General features: G+C 36.8%; 1 protein-coding gene across 5 annotated transcripts in view; it reads right to left on the minus strand.

Moving 5' to 3' along the window:
• Positions 1 to 7,972: 7,972 nt before the first annotated feature.
• FSIP1 (fibrous sheath interacting protein 1) overlaps positions 7,973 to 17,213 on the minus strand; it is an 85,736-nt gene continuing 76,495 nt past the window's right edge. For 3 of the 5 annotated variants that reach the window (XM_075151809.1, XM_075151806.1, XM_075151808.1), the window contains 2 exons: positions 12,154 to 12,700; positions 7,973 to 8,856 (listed from right to left, as the gene is read on the minus strand). In XM_075151809.1, coding sequence (XP_075007910.1) covers positions 8,834 to 8,856; positions 12,154 to 12,700 — 570 coding nt within the window. In that variant the 3' untranslated portion in view covers positions 7,973 to 8,833. Of the gene's footprint in view, positions 8,857 to 12,124; positions 12,701 to 17,213 lie in introns of those variants that run through there. The other 2 variants (XM_075151807.1, XM_075151805.1) reach the window with 1 other exon arrangement.

Here is a 17,213-nt window from a genome sequence, read left to right on the forward strand (position 1 = left end):
TTAAATGTTTTCTTTCAGATATGGTGCCAGAAAGCACTGCCATCTCAGCTAGCACTGTGCTGTCCTTCAGGGAAACCAGCATGTGCTTCACTTCTTATGGTTTTAAAAAGGCACAAAAATAATAGTAATTAAAACATTCCTTTTCTACATGCTATAGATGCTTTAAACCCCTTGCTTCTTTGGACGGGAGGGGAAGGGGCCTGTAGATAAAATACTGAAATTGTAAAATATTTATTTTTACTTATCCTTGATGTCATAATGACTGAGGGATTATTGATTAAAACAACAAAAATGCGTCAAGACTATCCACCTAATCATTGTTACAAGTCTTCATGACTGTAAGATTGTAAATACAGATTATTTATTAACTCTGTTCTATATTGAAACTAGAGGGGTTTTAGTTGAGAAAAAAATCTTGTCTGGAGCAGATAGTGGTGATGTATTTGTTACAAAGAGCAATTTTCCCATAGAGGCTTTGAGGCGCAGGGAAAAGCGGTGGGGTGGGGAATGGGATGTTTGTTTTTCTCAGTCTGAGCTCAATGTTGGCTTTTCCTTTCTTTGTGCAAGGCAGCTGGTAGCCTGGCAGGCAACTGTTCTGCAGTGCTAAAACTCCGGTCGTTTAGGTGGTGGCAGTTCCGGTCTCATCTCATAGTGCTAGAGATGAGGGAATGCCACTTACCATCCTGGCGGTTGTTTAGTGCGGGACAGGTCTGCAGTGCTTTACCGCTGGGCAGTGGGCCTGACAAAACCAGAACACCTGCCCTGAGGAGATCGCAGAGAGGCACAATGACCACAATCAGTAACCATGTGTCGTGGTTTAACCAGGACGCCGTTCAAACCGGCTACTTGTGCTGCTGCACTCTAATTATTGTAGCTAGTGATGTGCAGCTACAAAAGAAGGAATTCTTCACGGACTAGACAGCATTTCAGGAGCTCCTTGCAAAAGAGGGAGAGGGCTTGATGTACATTAAAAGACGACTGTTTTCCCCAACAGAAGGGGCAGCATCCTTATACTATAATATTTCCTGGTCTTTTCAAAAAAGGAAAAGAAATTAACACAGTGAAAGTTTTACGTACAAATATTACCTCATTGTTGTGTGACTGAGAAAAACCTTTGGATTAAGCAGAGTTCAAATGTCTAATAAACTTTAAAGCTACTGTAGTACTAAAAAGTTAATGCTGTACATAGTCAAAATATCTTTGCAGAAAATGTATTCCCAGTAAGGAAATGGCATTGGGAAAAAAAAAAGTCAAATACAATTTCTAATGTTGTGTTATATTTTTTTCCTGTCATCTTGTATACCATTGCTTGTATTTTTATAAATTATTTTTCTCATTGCCATTGTAATAGTTAATCACATAATTGTGTAGATACGCTATTTAAATAATTTATCATGAAATGCTACCTGTAGAGTTAGTATTTCTATTTTTATAAAATGTTTGCACACTGAACTGAAGATATTTTTTTTTTCGCTTCCCTCCTCCCAATGTTTTTGCTAGCATAATTTTCTAAGAACATGCTTTTTTGTAAACATTTTTAACCATTTTCCATTTTAAAGTTGTGTAAGTTGTATAATAAAGCTTCTTACATACAAAGAACAATAAACCAACAAGGACATTTATATTTACACCTTTGTGCTCTAGTTTTATTCATGTTTTGTAATACTTCTGTGGATCACTGATATGTTATTCATGTCAAATTAGGCTTCAAAGCAAGACATCTCTACACTCTTCACATTAAAACTATGATGAGCTTTCACCCCAGGTATAACAGCTCATCCACCTGAAGGCACTTTTCCAGCTAGGTAGCATGGACAGCTGGCAAATTTGATTCTGAAGACTTCCGTAAGTGTAGACACAGCCATGCTGCCCTTGATGCAGTCACAAAGCAAAACACTCTTTGGGGGATTTCAATCATCCCCAGCCAGGCCTACCCCCTATTTCTTTCTTTCACATGAAAAGATGCAGCATGATGGCTATCTGCAGGGGCAGATGAATATCTTTTAATATCTCTTCTAGACCAAGACTGCTAGTATGATCAAAAAGCTGATGAGGTGGCACTATATCAACTGCTGGAACATGCTGCTAAACATAAGAGCAGTTAAGACTAATTGCTCAGTCTTTACTTACAGCGGCAGTTTGTCTCATGAGCCCTTTAGCAAAGCCAGGTGCTATATTAGGAGTGCTAGATATCCACATGAGAAGTGTATTTAGAGAGTCTTGCAGGTATACAAAATTAATCTTTACATCTCCTTTTCCTGAGGATGAAGAGTCCTGTTGTATGAAGCTTTTTCCTATTTTTCTGTCACTAAACCTTTGAGGACAGTCCTGCATATTTTATTTTATCCCACTGAGAACAAGGAGAAAAAAAGACAAAGAACTCCTGACCTGTTACTTCCAAAATATGAGTGGCTGCTGAATTTCTGCCTCACCAGTTACACGATTGTCTGCTTCACTTCTCTGAAGTGTGACATAGTAGCCTCTTGTGGGAGCGCATCACCAGTGTAACCCGTCTGATCTTGTCTGGGCCTGCTGTACCAAATGTCCTGCAGTCCTGCTCTCAAACACTCTCCTCTTGCCTCCCAGGGTCACCACGAAGAGCGAGAACTACAAAAAACAAAGTCAGTCTCCACCTGGAGAAATCTCTTTACTGCACTTGCAGGAAGAATGAGATACTCTGGATTTAGAAAGCCAATCAGTTGTATGAACAGATATATCTATATATGGATATACGTAGGTCTAATCATAAGTTTAAAAAAGAGAACTGCTGCTGATGTGGGGGAAGATAGCCTTGGCAGCCTATTCCAATGACCTTGTCTGAGCCCAAGCCAAACTTTCATGCTAATTTATTGCATACATTTATGTAGCTTTTATCGGTGTAGCATCTGAATTGGGGATGATACATGCCTTAGAATAATAAAGGCAAGCCATATGCCTTGTGTTAATCCATAGGATAAGTCCACCCACTTGTTGCTTGGGGAGTGTGAATACAACAGGACACAAGAGCTATAGATGAGGTAAGTTAGGCCTGGCCTCGCCCGGAGAAACAACAGTCAAAGACAAACTGAACAGGAAGAGCATGGAAAATGGCCACACTCCACAGGGCAAAAACTCTGTAAGTGAAGCCTGTGGGAAACACGCTGTTCCCGGCTCCCTGGAGACTCATCAGTGGGACAGGTAAGTCTACCAACTAATGCACGCCACTTCTAGTGTTATTGGGTACGTGGCCAACTTTTTTGCATAAATAATCTTTTGTGTTTCATGCTACTGCAGAGTGCAATGTTTTCTTACCATAGCACGTTCTTCTCAGAGCCCATGCAGATACAGTAGTTTAAGTTTTCAAGTGGTCGTCTGCATCAAACCTACGTTCAAGAGCTGTAGCAGTTTAACCTGTAGATAACGATAACCTATGGAGATAAAGACTGAGACAACCATAGCAAGATCTGCATCGTAATGACAACAGTGCACTTTTTACTGACATTGCTATGATTTTGTAGTGAAGTCCGTAGTATAGTAATTGGTTGATTTTCAACATAAATTCATTTTGGAAAGGATTGTTGAGATTATAGAAGAGAGCATCTTAATATAAGGGGATTTCTGGTTCTTATTTCTCATCTTTTCCAAGAGAGAAAGAACAGGAGCACAAAGGTGTATGAATATATAAGCAGAGTTATGACGAGAGGAAGAGAACTCATTAGAGAAAAGTGTTTGGCAAGCAAAAGTCTTAAAGATGAAATCTTCCGTAGGAAATCAATAGAATTAGGCAAGTATCCCAGAGAAACCTGGATTTTCAAATTTAGACAAATCCCAAGAAGCCCAGCCATCATTTGTCTTTAATTTTTCAACTGCTTTCAAATTCAAGAACTCCTAGCCTAGGCAACACATACAGGAGCTAAACTGAGTGCTGCTTAGATACTGTGTCAGTCTCCCTTGATGACTCCACTCACAAAATGTGTACGGAGAGACCATTTTAGTGTCACTGTAAAATTAGGGTAGAATGCCTCTGGCAATACCCTTCCCACCAAAACTATGCATACCAAACACACAAAGCAAACAATAGGAAAATAGTGGCATAGAACAGTATTTCCACAAGAAGATAGCAAAATTTTAAGTGGAAAAAAAAAGTTCTAAATACAGAATACCTGCCTGTAAATCGAAATTATTCATGCACTTGAGCACTCTAGAAATTAATACACACTTGTGAGCATTTCAGTTTGCTTTTTTTTTTTTAAAAGCATAATAGATAAAGTACTACAGATTCAATTGCAAGCAGTGAACTATTTCACGTAGACTTAAATGACAGGGAGCCTTTTATTCTAACTACTGCACCTGGATTCCAGCCAATCCCTCAATGAAACGTATAATTGGATAACTGTAGGTTATAGCATTAGTAGTATTCAAGCGCCTCTATTCTATTTAAAAAGGAAACAGTTTTCTTGACCTTTAAATCTAGCTACAAATAAAAGAGCAATTATTTCTCAATAAATAAATCTATTGAAAACTTAAGAAACAAGGAAAAAAAACCCAGTTATTATTTTTCCTAGATTTCAAAAACCTTCCTAATTTAACAACTTCCCAAGACAAACCACCTTGGCTTCTGTCTCCACCCTTCAAACTGTGAGATTCCCAGAGGTGGGGCTCTGGTTTTGTAACTGGGGGAGGAAGCACTCTTGGAAGTGTAAACAGTGTAGCAGATTTTGCATCTAAAAGGCAAAAGGGAGAGATCTCATTTAAAGCTGTGGTTAGAAAGCCTTTCTAAGAAGCAAAACAAAGAGAAGAGATGCATTCTCATGTTATTTGCTGAGATTTTATCTAGAAAGTAGGGTTTTTTAATAAAATATAAAAATTCTTATCATTATTGAAATTACAGAAATTGAGCTGCAAATAACAGCTTCTCACCTATCCCTCCCTGATTGGGAGGTAAAATTGCACTCTTTCTAGCCTGTGAATTACTGGCATACTTTTTCACACTTCTAGACTAGTCCTCCCTACTCTGATGACATGTTTAAGCAGCCCTTTCCTCTCTGATCTATGCAGCAGATAATTTTTGCACAGCCTGTTTTCACTCTGTGCTCAGCATGTCCACTGACTCTGCAGGAGTTCTGCTCGGGAAGTGAGAGGGAAAACATGCACGACAGATCCACAAAGTAGATACCAGCCATCCTCTGGCTTGGAAAAAAGCATCTGGCTGAGAATTTTTGTGGGGTGTTTTCCTTTTCTTTTTTTTTTTTTTTTATGATGAAGCTGGGAGTTTTTTCACCCTGTGATAGAATTACTTTAATTTAAACTTGAATTCTGGACATATAAGAATAAATTCACTCCTTTTCTCATTGTTGTCTATAGTCAACAAACTTTTTTTTTTTTTTAAAATCAGGATATTTAGTCTGTCACTTCTCTTTGAAATGGAAAAGACCCTCAACCGCTCTAAATCTGCATCTTAACTAAATCTGAACTGAACTTCTCATATCACTACAGTATACTGAAATCAACACTATAGTTCTTTAAATCATCCTACTCAAATATATGTATTTATACTATATATTATATAAGATATATATTAAATTAATACATATAATTTATATATACTTGTATACATACACATATGGTTCATTAAAATGATTGAATCACCCTCGTTTTCCTCTTTCAGAAGAAAACACTATGGAGTTTGCACCAAAACATACCCACTACAGTAAATCAGTATCAACAGCTGAGCACTGGCCACCATGAACACCAGCACTGTATGTGTGTTATCGAGCAGTCTCAGTGACAATGTCAGAGTAGTTTGGTCATATATGGCTCAGCAAATAGATGCAAGCGCGCCAAAATCTTCTCTTCGTGGGTATATTGCTTTCACCAATATTAAATTTTTGGAACAAAATTATCTATCTTGTGCTGTAAAATCATAGTGGGAAATAAGATAACGAGCACAAAACAGCACACACCTACATGCACACACAAAATTTCTTATTCCTCAATATAAAAAGGATCTCAACGCCCAAAAGTCAGAAGGATAACTTTAAAAATCAGTCTTCTGTGCTCTGCTGTGTTTTGGGATGAACAGAGCTAGGAAAGACTGTAAATAAACTGTTGTCAGGATTTCTTACCAAATACAACTTACACTGAATGAAGGTATGTATTCTGGAAAACCTGTTTCCAAATCCTGACTTAGGCTGCAAATGAAAATTCATTTAAATATCTTAAATCATCACTGCTGCATCACTCCCCGAGGAGAAGCCGCCGCATTCCAGTGCAGCTGGAATTCCAGTGGCGAGCTCGACGGAGAGGTTATTGCAGGTCACAACTGAGAGACACTGGAAAAACAAAGAAAAACCCATGAATCCTCCTGGGCTCAACTTTCCTCTTACGCTGATATTCGTGATGTTTCAGCAAATGACCTTGTCACTACATTTTATATAATATCTCCGTTATTCTGTACCTCATACCAGGAAACATGTTTTATCAAATAATTTTATTTCCTGCAGTTTCACTTAAAACTGAAAATAAATAAAGAAAGGAGGGCTTGAATTGATATTTCACCTGTAACATCAAGCAAGAAATAAAATCTTCCCAAAGAACCTGTTATTTAATATAACGCAGTAGAAACCAAGCATAGATAAATATTAGGTCACTAATTTTTGACACAGTCTCTGAGTTCAGGCACTGACCCTAAGCACCTTTGGAAGAGCATTTCATGAGCACTAGGTGCCTGCGGTTTGCAGTGACTACAACTGGCGCAGGGTGCTCGGCACTTCCCGAGACCTGAAGTGAAGTAATAGAGTTCCTGTCGGAATATACTCTTCAAGTCAACAGTCATTCAAACTTGCCTGCTTATCCCTGAAACACCAGGTGTGAATCAAAAGTTGTATTCATGGCTTCAGGAATATTGTAAGGCTTAGTCACCAACAAGCTCTTCCTTGAGGGTGCTAGGAAAAGCTTTTTCATAACAGTGAGAGATTTAAGATAACAAAAAACACCAGGAAAGTAAGAATTAATTACTATTTCTCTTAATATACATTGTAGATATTCTACATATAAACTTGAAACAGAACTTAAGTTTTCTACAAAAACTACCCAAGCACTTTAACACTGTTTTTGAGAAGGACTCTATAAAACAAGAATTCCATGTGAAAATAACTGGACTGTGGAAAGATTACAGCCGGTGGACAGTCCTTCATGAATATCATACAGGCACAGAAAATACTCTTGCAAAAACTTTGTCAGTATTGCTTTGATTATATTTATGGTAAAGAAATTATGACACAGACTTAAAATTTTTAAGGAAGATAAGAAATACATCTAGGTGAGATTTGCAAAGCTCCATGAAAGGTGCTCACAGCAAAGCTAGGCAGAGCAATGGGACTACACAGAACACCCAGTATCCATGGATTTGTTACTGCTGTTGCAAAACAAGTAAAACTATCAGAAAATAAAACTATAAATAGCACTCGCTTGTCACAAATATAGCGTCCCATTTACATTTTTAATTAAAAGAAAGTAGGTTAGATTCTGATCTCTGTTATATCCACGATTACCACTTCCTCAGGAGTGTACATCCACTCAGACTGGAAACTCTGCAAATGAGATTAAAATCTGGGCCAATATGTGCATTAATTTAAACATTCAGATTAGTTCAAGTAAGCCTTACGCCATAACACAGCCATTGTATAGTTAACATTGTATTCATACATCTTTTCTTGTTGAATGTTAAGTGGCTAGTATAGTATCTGAGAAAGAATTTGTCCTTTTAGCTTGTATCAAATGAGAGCTTTGCAGTGGGAAAATCCATCGAGTTTTCTTTGCTAGAATATCTCTCCTCCCCCCCTCCAAAAAAAAACTTTAAAAGAGAACCATGTTTTTTTAATAATTTCTTCTTATTCTAACACTACAGTGCATGAAATGAAAAACTAACCATCATCTCAGTAAATAAGTAAAAAATTCAGAAGGAACAGTAGTTAAAGGGTAGACAAGCAAAAACTTTTAATGAATTTTTATTATTATCTCAAACACAAACCAGCTGTATTACCCTCCCCCCAGCTAGCCATTACTATAAGGTTTCACAATCCAGGAACTGCTAGGGCAAACTTCTGAACTCCTTCACTTTTATTTGCACCAAGCCTTCACAAGGGACTGTGATCTTTCATCACGGAGTTACACTTCTTAACCAGAGGACAGGATTGTTTGCTGTATGGTTACACTCTTCGCAGGATCAAGAATCGGACACAGCTGAGCAGACTGGTGCTGATGTTCTGATCCAGCAGAGGACTTGTGCAAGTCTTTACCTTCAATCAAACCAGCAGCCCAGCAGACAGCCCCAGGGCAGAAGACTGAGTACCTGTTTGGGTCCTTCTCTGAGTCAGGGCTCAGCAGTCAGACAGGCTGCAAGCTCCAGCAAACTGTACTGGGATAACGGAGGCCAGGTTTTAGCTAATTACACGAAAAAAGTAGATTGCATGCAAAGGAGGAAAGATAAAATTATTATATACATTTCACATCCGTTCTAATAAAGTCTCATCAGTAGAAATGGAACTTTGCAAGTTGTATTTTATATTTATCATGAACAAAGACATGCACATCTATCAGACACACAGCTGCACAAATGCATATGTACGTTTATTTATTAGATAGAACATTCCCAGGAAATTTAATGAAGTGCAAGAGTTTATTTTGAAATCAAACTGCAACAATATATGATAATGATAATAATAATTATCTCTTAAGAATAAATCACCTCATGGAACAGTTTTCAATGATGATAGTTCATTGCCTTCGGAGTGTCTGAAAACCACGCTTTTAGAAAAAACATTGTGTAAAGAAGCATATAATCAATCTCCCCTCAACTTTCAATCTTCATATCATCTGTAAAAAAGAAAAGAATCATACACTGAACTGCTGCAAGCACAATATTATTTGCAAGGAAAAAAAGCAACAGTGGTTTGTGATACAACTTCTACTTAAAAATTAATATAGCCAAAAAAAAAAAGAAAGAGCTGGAAATAATTACCAATTGGCTCATGCAACTGAGAAATAACCACCTTTTCATATCTGTATGTGGGTAAGTCTGGCTTCTGTTTATCTATCTCAGTAAACATCACCTATATTTACATGTGTATGACCCTGACGCAATTTACGGCTTCTTTCAAGAAGCAGGAATTACTTATCTATGAAGGCACATGAGAGTTTCCTTCAGATATATATACACAAATATGTATATATGAATGATGTTAATAATTATGCTTTCCTTAAATAATGTATTACAATAAACCTATATCACAGACTACAGTACCACAATGACTGCAAAACCAAAATTCTGCTAAACCGGTTTCACACAAACACTGTTTTGTTTGCTTACACAGCACTACACAGAGTTTAAACCATGTCTAGCAGGCCAGAAAATCAAACTGTTTACAGAAGATTATGCATATATGTTTAAATGTCCTTTAGAATTAAGGTCATAACAAAGCTCAACTATGTAAATGTCTCTTAAAAATAAAAATACACCTGACACCTTCATCTGCAGATGTATTTGCCTTAAACAGGACTCCACTGGGATCTCCATTCCTCCATACAATTAGCACACCTAACCATGTCTGAATTGACAACAAGCTTACCTATTAGGCAACTTCACAAATTTGATAAAAATCACAACCTTTTGCTTATGGCCAGGAATAATTGCTTAAGACAGAACTGAGTCACCTTTGCGGAAACAAACTAATTCCGTGGAAAGGTATCAGGGTTTTCTAGTTTATGCTGTATGCTTTCTCATAAGCAGTACATTGATAAAAATAATAAGAATGGACTGCTGTCTATTTAAATGCTGATTTTGGGTGTATGTTTTAGCACTAGAGTAATATTAACAGAATACAATAAATCTGAATATAATTAATTTAAACTTATAGATAACTGCAAAATACTTGGCACTAATGTAAAAACAATTACAAACCTCTGAAGTGGGTTTATATTTTGCACTTACTTTTATTGTGCCTAAAGATTACCTGTTCACACCATTTTTAAAAATCAGGCACTGACACAAAGACTCAAACCCTTATGAGGTAACAATATCTGTAATGATATCCTTGGTTTTGTTTTTAGTAAAAATGAAAAGATTTAGAGAGTCTGAAAATTCAGAACACTTTCACCACCCCCACCCCCAAAAAAAACCTTTGGTAAGGAAAATGACCATAAAACCAAAATGTTTATTAACCATACAGATTTGAGGTCTGTATGGTTGAACATTACTCAGCCACTACTGAAAATAGGTAATCGAAACACCCTATTGCATTGCTCTGACACAATGCATGATTGTGACTCAAAGATATTTAAATTATTATGTGATAAATGTTAACACATTCACTTTAAAGACTTTTACCATGAGATGTCCCACATGGAAATTTACTTAATAGCGGAAAGCTCCTTTCTCTCTTGTGCAATAAAATTACCTCATAGTGACTATGTCTACCGCAACAGGTATAAACAGTTACCTGCTCACTTCACTACATAGTGGCTACAGTGCATGGTGTTTAGCTTGATTTAACACATCCCATCTTAAAATACGCTAATAAAGAGAGATGGTAGTTGGGGCTGAGTCACACGACTCTGACTGTACTACATCTATTCAGACTAAAGGAGAACTTTAATTCATGTGAAGGCAGCAAGTTAAACTTGAGTTTTTCTCACTGTCGGTTGCTGAAGACGACTGGTACTATAGTATGTAGTCATTTTTATCCTGCATGAGATCAGGTTGCCCCTGGTAGAGGTGGTTCTCTGTGGTGTTCCCCATCATCACCACTGCCACCCTGCTCTCCTCTGGGGCAGACCACTTACTTCTTCCCTTGCTCCACTCTTCTGATGCTTGCATCTATGTGAAGAGCAAAGCTGGCATGTGAAGTTAGCTGAAAACTAACCTACCAAAAAAAAAAACCATCCAACTGTTTCTACAGGTATTGTATTTCTATTTTCTTCTTATTGCAGCTATGGCCTAAATCTCATAATGGGCAAATGTGGCAGGTGAGTCTGGATACCAAGTTTGTCTGGCAGCGTAAAAACAGCAATAACAAGCCTTCTTGCTTTCTGACAGGTGGAATCACTTTAAAAAGATATTAACATTCACTTCATGGTAGAAAGGTTAAGTATGAACAACCAAAGAAACAGTTGTGATCATAATTAAGAAATGATAACATAGTAAAAAGGTACTAGGATGTTCTTCTAAATTATCAATGAATGTGAAAAAATGTTTCTCCAAATTCAGAACATATTACCAGTATAACAAAGATCTCTCTTGACAAATCTAGCAAAATTTATTGATTTCTAATACAATTACACTATATCACTTTAATCACAAACAACTTCATACTGTCACAACTTTTATGAAAGAAATGAAAGATGTTGATGTATCTGCCTAAAATCTGGCTTATTTGAACAGTTTGCTTTCCAGAACGAGAAGCGGTCTTAGGCTAAAAATCTAAATGCAGATTTAGATTACAATATCACTATATAACTGCATTTAAGTAAAGGACATAAAAAATAGAGACATTTCCAAAATCTTTTTATAATGCCAGATAGGGCGAATTTAGTTTTTAGCTGGTTAAAGTCTATTCTTTCTTTGACTGAATTAGAAGTAATTTATAGAAATTATGCAGTATTTATTCATTTTGTTATCTTCTATGTGTAAATTTGAACTCCCTGAAAGCAATTTATTATTTTTAATATAGCTAGGTCATGTTTGTTTCTATACTACTGAGTTTACCTTACTAAAAACATTCAAGAAACACTTGGATTTTTGTGTGAATTGTTATATATCCCAACTACTGGGAGAATATTTGCTCTCCACAGAACAGTGAACATGACTTTCTACTACCAAAATGATAATCCATATGTGTTGTCAACACTGTTTTCCAGTTGACAGAATTAATCAACATCAATATTATATTTCATAAGAGTCCTAGTCTTATAGTCAATTATGTCAGAGCAAGAATTTTAAAAAACATTCTGTTACTTTGTGTGTATTATTTTTGGCACAGTTTTATGTTTTATAAAAGTATGTCCTTGCCCCACCGTAGTAATCAGTGTGTATTGGTGCATACCTTTGGTGAGAACCTGCTTGGGTTTTTTCATCATAATCAAAAGCTTATTCTAAAGGTTTGTTAAGAGTCTCACCTCCTTTGGTTTGCAGTGGTATGCTGAGAATGTCAGCCTCTGTGGATGGCTCATTGTTCATGCTGATGCAATATAATGGTTCATCCAAGAAAGAAGGTTTCTTCAACCTTTTTGTGTTGAGTGCTCTTGACATAAAGTAACCTTCAGTAATACTCTTATCACCCATCTTCTGTAAACCTTCTAGGTCATCAGGTTCCTCTGTTTGGGCCAGTGAATCCTTTGATAAGCGACTATCAGCCAATGCTTTGCTGATAGAGTAGCCAGGGATTTCACTCCCTGCATTAACACATAAGCTTTTGTCTTCAAGTCCAGCCTTTTCCTGAGCCGTTAACATCCCTACAATATGGTCTTCAACTAACATTTTGGAAAAAGTAGATGTGGAGTGAAGAGTGGAGTCTTGACTTGTGTAACAAGGGGGACTTAATCCACAAGAAAGAGATTCCTGAGACTTTGGCATGGTAACGTTGCTTATTGTTCTCTGAGGCTGCATACATTCTTCCAGAAGGGTCTTAAGCTGCTCTTCAGAGAGGCCCGTTTGTTCTTCAGTCTGAAAAAAAAGGGGAAGAATTTCTTCTGTCAAAATATAATTAATGAAAAGCAGCTCCATAAAACAGTTTGAGAGATATAAAAGCACTGGCAGAACTCTTAAACTGATATCAATGTTTTTCAATTCAAACTGAATTTAAATATATTTACATAATTATATCATTTATGTAACATCTTCACTAGGTTCTAGATAGATTAGATGCTAAAAGTTAGGAAAGAAGTCTGATGTCCACAAGGCACTGAGAGGCCTTTGATTTTGCTTAAACTTCCACTAGATATCACTGCTTTTTCATTACTGAAGCACGTACTTTTTCACGTATCTTGGTTTGTTGTGTATACATACAGAAACACACACATTTTAAGATTTTAGTTACTGAAAGCAAACCAGCACATTGCTAAAAGGCTTTCAGCTGTTGGGGCGATACAACTGGGGTCAAAAATGGTTTTGGACAGCACCAGCCCACAAAGATTGTCACATACTGACTGAATATTCCCAGCCGCTCACTGTAGAAATGCAACATAGCCTTTTTCAACCATGTGACAAAAAGCACATCAGTTACTCATCTAGAGGACCTACCACGGCAGGCATGTCCCATAGCATGTGACAGAAGAAAGCCCCGTCTTCTGTACAACAGTTTTACTGCTTTCTACAAGCTGTCACTGCTTGTATCTTTTCACTGATGTATCTTTTCAGTCAATTTCTTATTCACAGTGGCACACTCCCATCATTTTTATCATGCAGGTTTCCTTTATTGGACATTTCTTAAAATTTGATATTAAAGACAATGACTGATATTAGCTGGTGAAAAATAGCAAAGGATATTTTGCTTAGAGAGGTTTGCAATGGGGAGTTACTTCTAGCCTTTACAATCTTTAATGCTCCTTGGTAATGGAGAAGCACAATACTCCCTGACAATTTAAAGATTATAATGATAAGTACAAGATATATTTTAGATATGCATAATACATTTGCCCATGAAATATGAGATATAGAAGATATAATAATATATATTATAAATGTTACAGATACTGTGCAACATTTAATGGAAAAAGATGCTTTCTACAATCAAAACCTCGATGTTATCCAACCTCCAAGAGACAAAGGATCAGTTGACAATCTGATGAACTCCCTAAGGCTGCAGTGATTTATGTCAAACAATGATTTTATTCACTGTGTAATGAATATTACACAGAATTTACTTCACATTGTGCTAGAGCATGGAGCTACTGTCATTTCAGAGGAAAGATCGATATCAGATATCTAGCTGATTTTTTTTTTCCCTGAAGGTCTCTTACAACTACAGGAGTGATATGACCCTGTTTGATGTATATGACATGATGAGATCGCAGCCTGTGTAGCACAGGGTGTACGGATTACGCCTGAAAACTGATTATTCACGTTCATGAATGGGGACAGTTTTCCATCAGGACGGAAATAGTATTTCTTTGTAAAACTTGTTGTGGCTATTAAAAATTACAAGGTGACACTAGAAAGTGAACAAGAAAGACATCTTAGGTTATTTTCAGTCACCATTCTGTATTTACGTGTTCAAACATTAATGATAGCTAATAACTGCTACTATAGACTGATTAATTTACAGTTCAGGCACTAGCTGATGTACTTAAACTCAGTTTTATAGATGTATTCAACCCACTAGTCTTTCACTCCACAGACCAATTTCCTTCCCAAGACACTTTGAGTTCACTTCCTGCACAAAAAGAAGACAACTGCACTAAAGAAATTGAGATGTTAAGAGCTTTTAAACAAACAAGAAAAAAGTGCATCATCAGACTATCACTATCTGTAGAGAGCTTTATTTAGATGAACATAAAATCAGATTAATCTCAATTATATTGAGATTCAGCTAGTCTTGGTATCAATCAATGTATTTTGATAATATAATGGAAATCAAACCACAACCTTAAGCACTTATTTAGATAACAAAGAAAAAATTATGACCTCTTTAAACTTTTTTCAGGCTTTTAAATTTTAATCCTAGTGCAGAAAGTACTTACTGATGAAAAATAAGTCAGACAGGGAAAAACAATTAGTAGCAAAACACATGAAAAATCAAAAATGAAACATGGAATTTTTCAAATTTTCACTCTCAATCTAATCTACTAGCCCACACTGAATTTCTCACATTTCTTGAAGGAGTATTTTAACTTGCAGGACAATGTCTGTTTAAAAGTAGTCATTATTAGAACGGACTCACTATAAGAAACAAGATGCATTCCCTCAGGCAGAGCACCACAGTAACACAGTTATACCACTACTGCAAGCACAGCTGCACCTAGAGTATATCCACAGAGCAGAATATTATGCTACGTAAACATAACTATATTCGTATCACAGAAGATTCTCACATCTGGAAACCCACATGGATTCCCACATGTTTTTGAGTGTGTGGTTCTATACTAACATATTTCAAAGCTCTTGGCCAAGATCATTTGGAGCTAATTTTATGTTAATGACAGGGCAATTCACTCACTGCAGAAAGGAATTCTGCATCTGGTGTAAATGAATGACTGAGTACAAAATGAACACAGTGAGGAAGATCATCTTGTCCTGCGTTTCTTTTGTCCTTTTATTCCCCCCCATCCCTACCCCATTTATCTGCAATCTACTTTTCTTTGTCCAAATTTAATTTTTTCTTTTTTTCCTTTTGGGAAAATCATATGGCTTGTATTGAAAATGAGTTCATAGATTACCTTGATTATCATCAGAGGGCTAGGTGGGGAGATTTAGAGCCTAAGGTGAATGGGGAGGGAAATGAATATAATGGCTATAGAGTGAAAAAGTTTGGTAACTTGTGGGCTTGTTTTCCTCCAGAGTGGCAGGCTTGCAGGCAAAGCGGACAGTGTAAAACATTACTTATTTTTGTTCTTTCTTTATCTCTTCCTCCCTTTAGATTGTTTTGTAAGACATGCTTGCAAGGATGCAAAGATAAGGAAAGAGAAAGTACTTAACATACCTCTCCAAAAATTAAATTTTAAAATACTAAAGGCTCACTGTTCGCAATTTTCTTGTGCCAAAGTTATTTTAGGGCTAAGGAAAAATACACAGTTGAGGAGAAGACAGCTCTTAAATAGCCATCAGTCATCCACTCAGCAGCAAGAAATTTACATTGAAATGAAAGCAGAAAGGCTGCTGTTAAAATCAGAAAACTGAGTTTAGGGAAACATGTAATACCCTAAGGAGAGACACCTCACACCAAAAAAGGCTGTGCATTTGCAACCAAACGAGCATTTTAACTCATGGGCTTGCATAATACAGCAACTGTATTAGGAGTTTGCAAAATACACATTTGCACACACCAGAAGAAATCCTGTCACAGCTAACTGTACTGGTTTAGAGTCACAAGACTTGGAATCAGTAACACAGTCTTAGGGAGACACTGGATTCTACTTCTCCCAAGCTTTCACTGCCCTCACTGTAAATAATTTACAACTCCTATACAGAAAAAATACTTCAAGATATTTCTTTAAAAATACAGGACATAAAATTAATGTAATTCAAAATGCAGAAACAGCCCACTAGACAAGGGAAAATGAGCCATTAGGTCTGGTTCCCATTAGAAATTGGAAAACCTTTTAATTGTTCTGGCTAATTTTTAATAGGACACTGAGTCCTATTCATTTCCTAGGCTTTTTACCATTAATGATCCAAAAAACTAATTCCTAGCCAGGAGTTCAGGAGCCTGCTAATGACCTTTACTGTTTACGTGTGGCTAGTTTTTCACACACTTGTGGCCCTTCTCTGACTGAGGATTTCTTGTTCCTTGCTGAATTCCTCGGTGACACGGGTCTATAGAGAAAACCTTACTGCATGTGGTAGGAATGCAAACTTGTAGATCGCTGTGGACAGACCTGCTGTGACTACAGGCTTGCAAGTTCAAAGCTTTAGGCTTGTTTTCCACATCTACACAGTAACAGAAACAGACTAATGCTGAAAAGCCTTATCAGATTTTAGCATGGGGAGAAAGCTAATATGTCAGGATTATTTCTAATTATAGTAAATAATCATAAAATGACACACAGTAAATGAATAAGCACTAGAAACCCAGGACTATTTAAGGACTCATGTAGCTGGCATGTCTATAACCATGTATATTTTGCCGCTTAATCTGAAAGTATTACAATCAACAGTTCTCATGATACTTTATTTGCTTGAAATAATATACTTTGATGCTCTAATTTACTTACATTTTTACTGATGTGTAGGACTGCAACAGTCAATACTAAAGTAACTGCTCTCTTCCTGTTAAAAAGACTCCATTTTAAGAGTACACTGATCTAGTGAGACAACATTCAGATTTTTGAGATATCAGCACAGGAAGGTTCTGTAAGTTTTAGTTATTTCATGACTTATTAATAGTTTCTCAAACAAACAGCTCTATTCTGCTCTGAAAAGGCAATCCTTGCCTTGTATCTCCACACTACTTAACTCAACCGTGCACCACCAACTCCAAGGTCTCACCTTTATGCATCGCACCGAAGCACCACACACTTGT

The sequence above is a fragment of the Calonectris borealis genome, chromosome 5, assembly GCF_964195595.1.
Source record: "Calonectris borealis chromosome 5, bCalBor7.hap1.2, whole genome shotgun sequence".
Classification (NCBI taxonomy): Eukaryota; Metazoa; Chordata; class Aves; order Procellariiformes; family Procellariidae; genus Calonectris; species Calonectris borealis.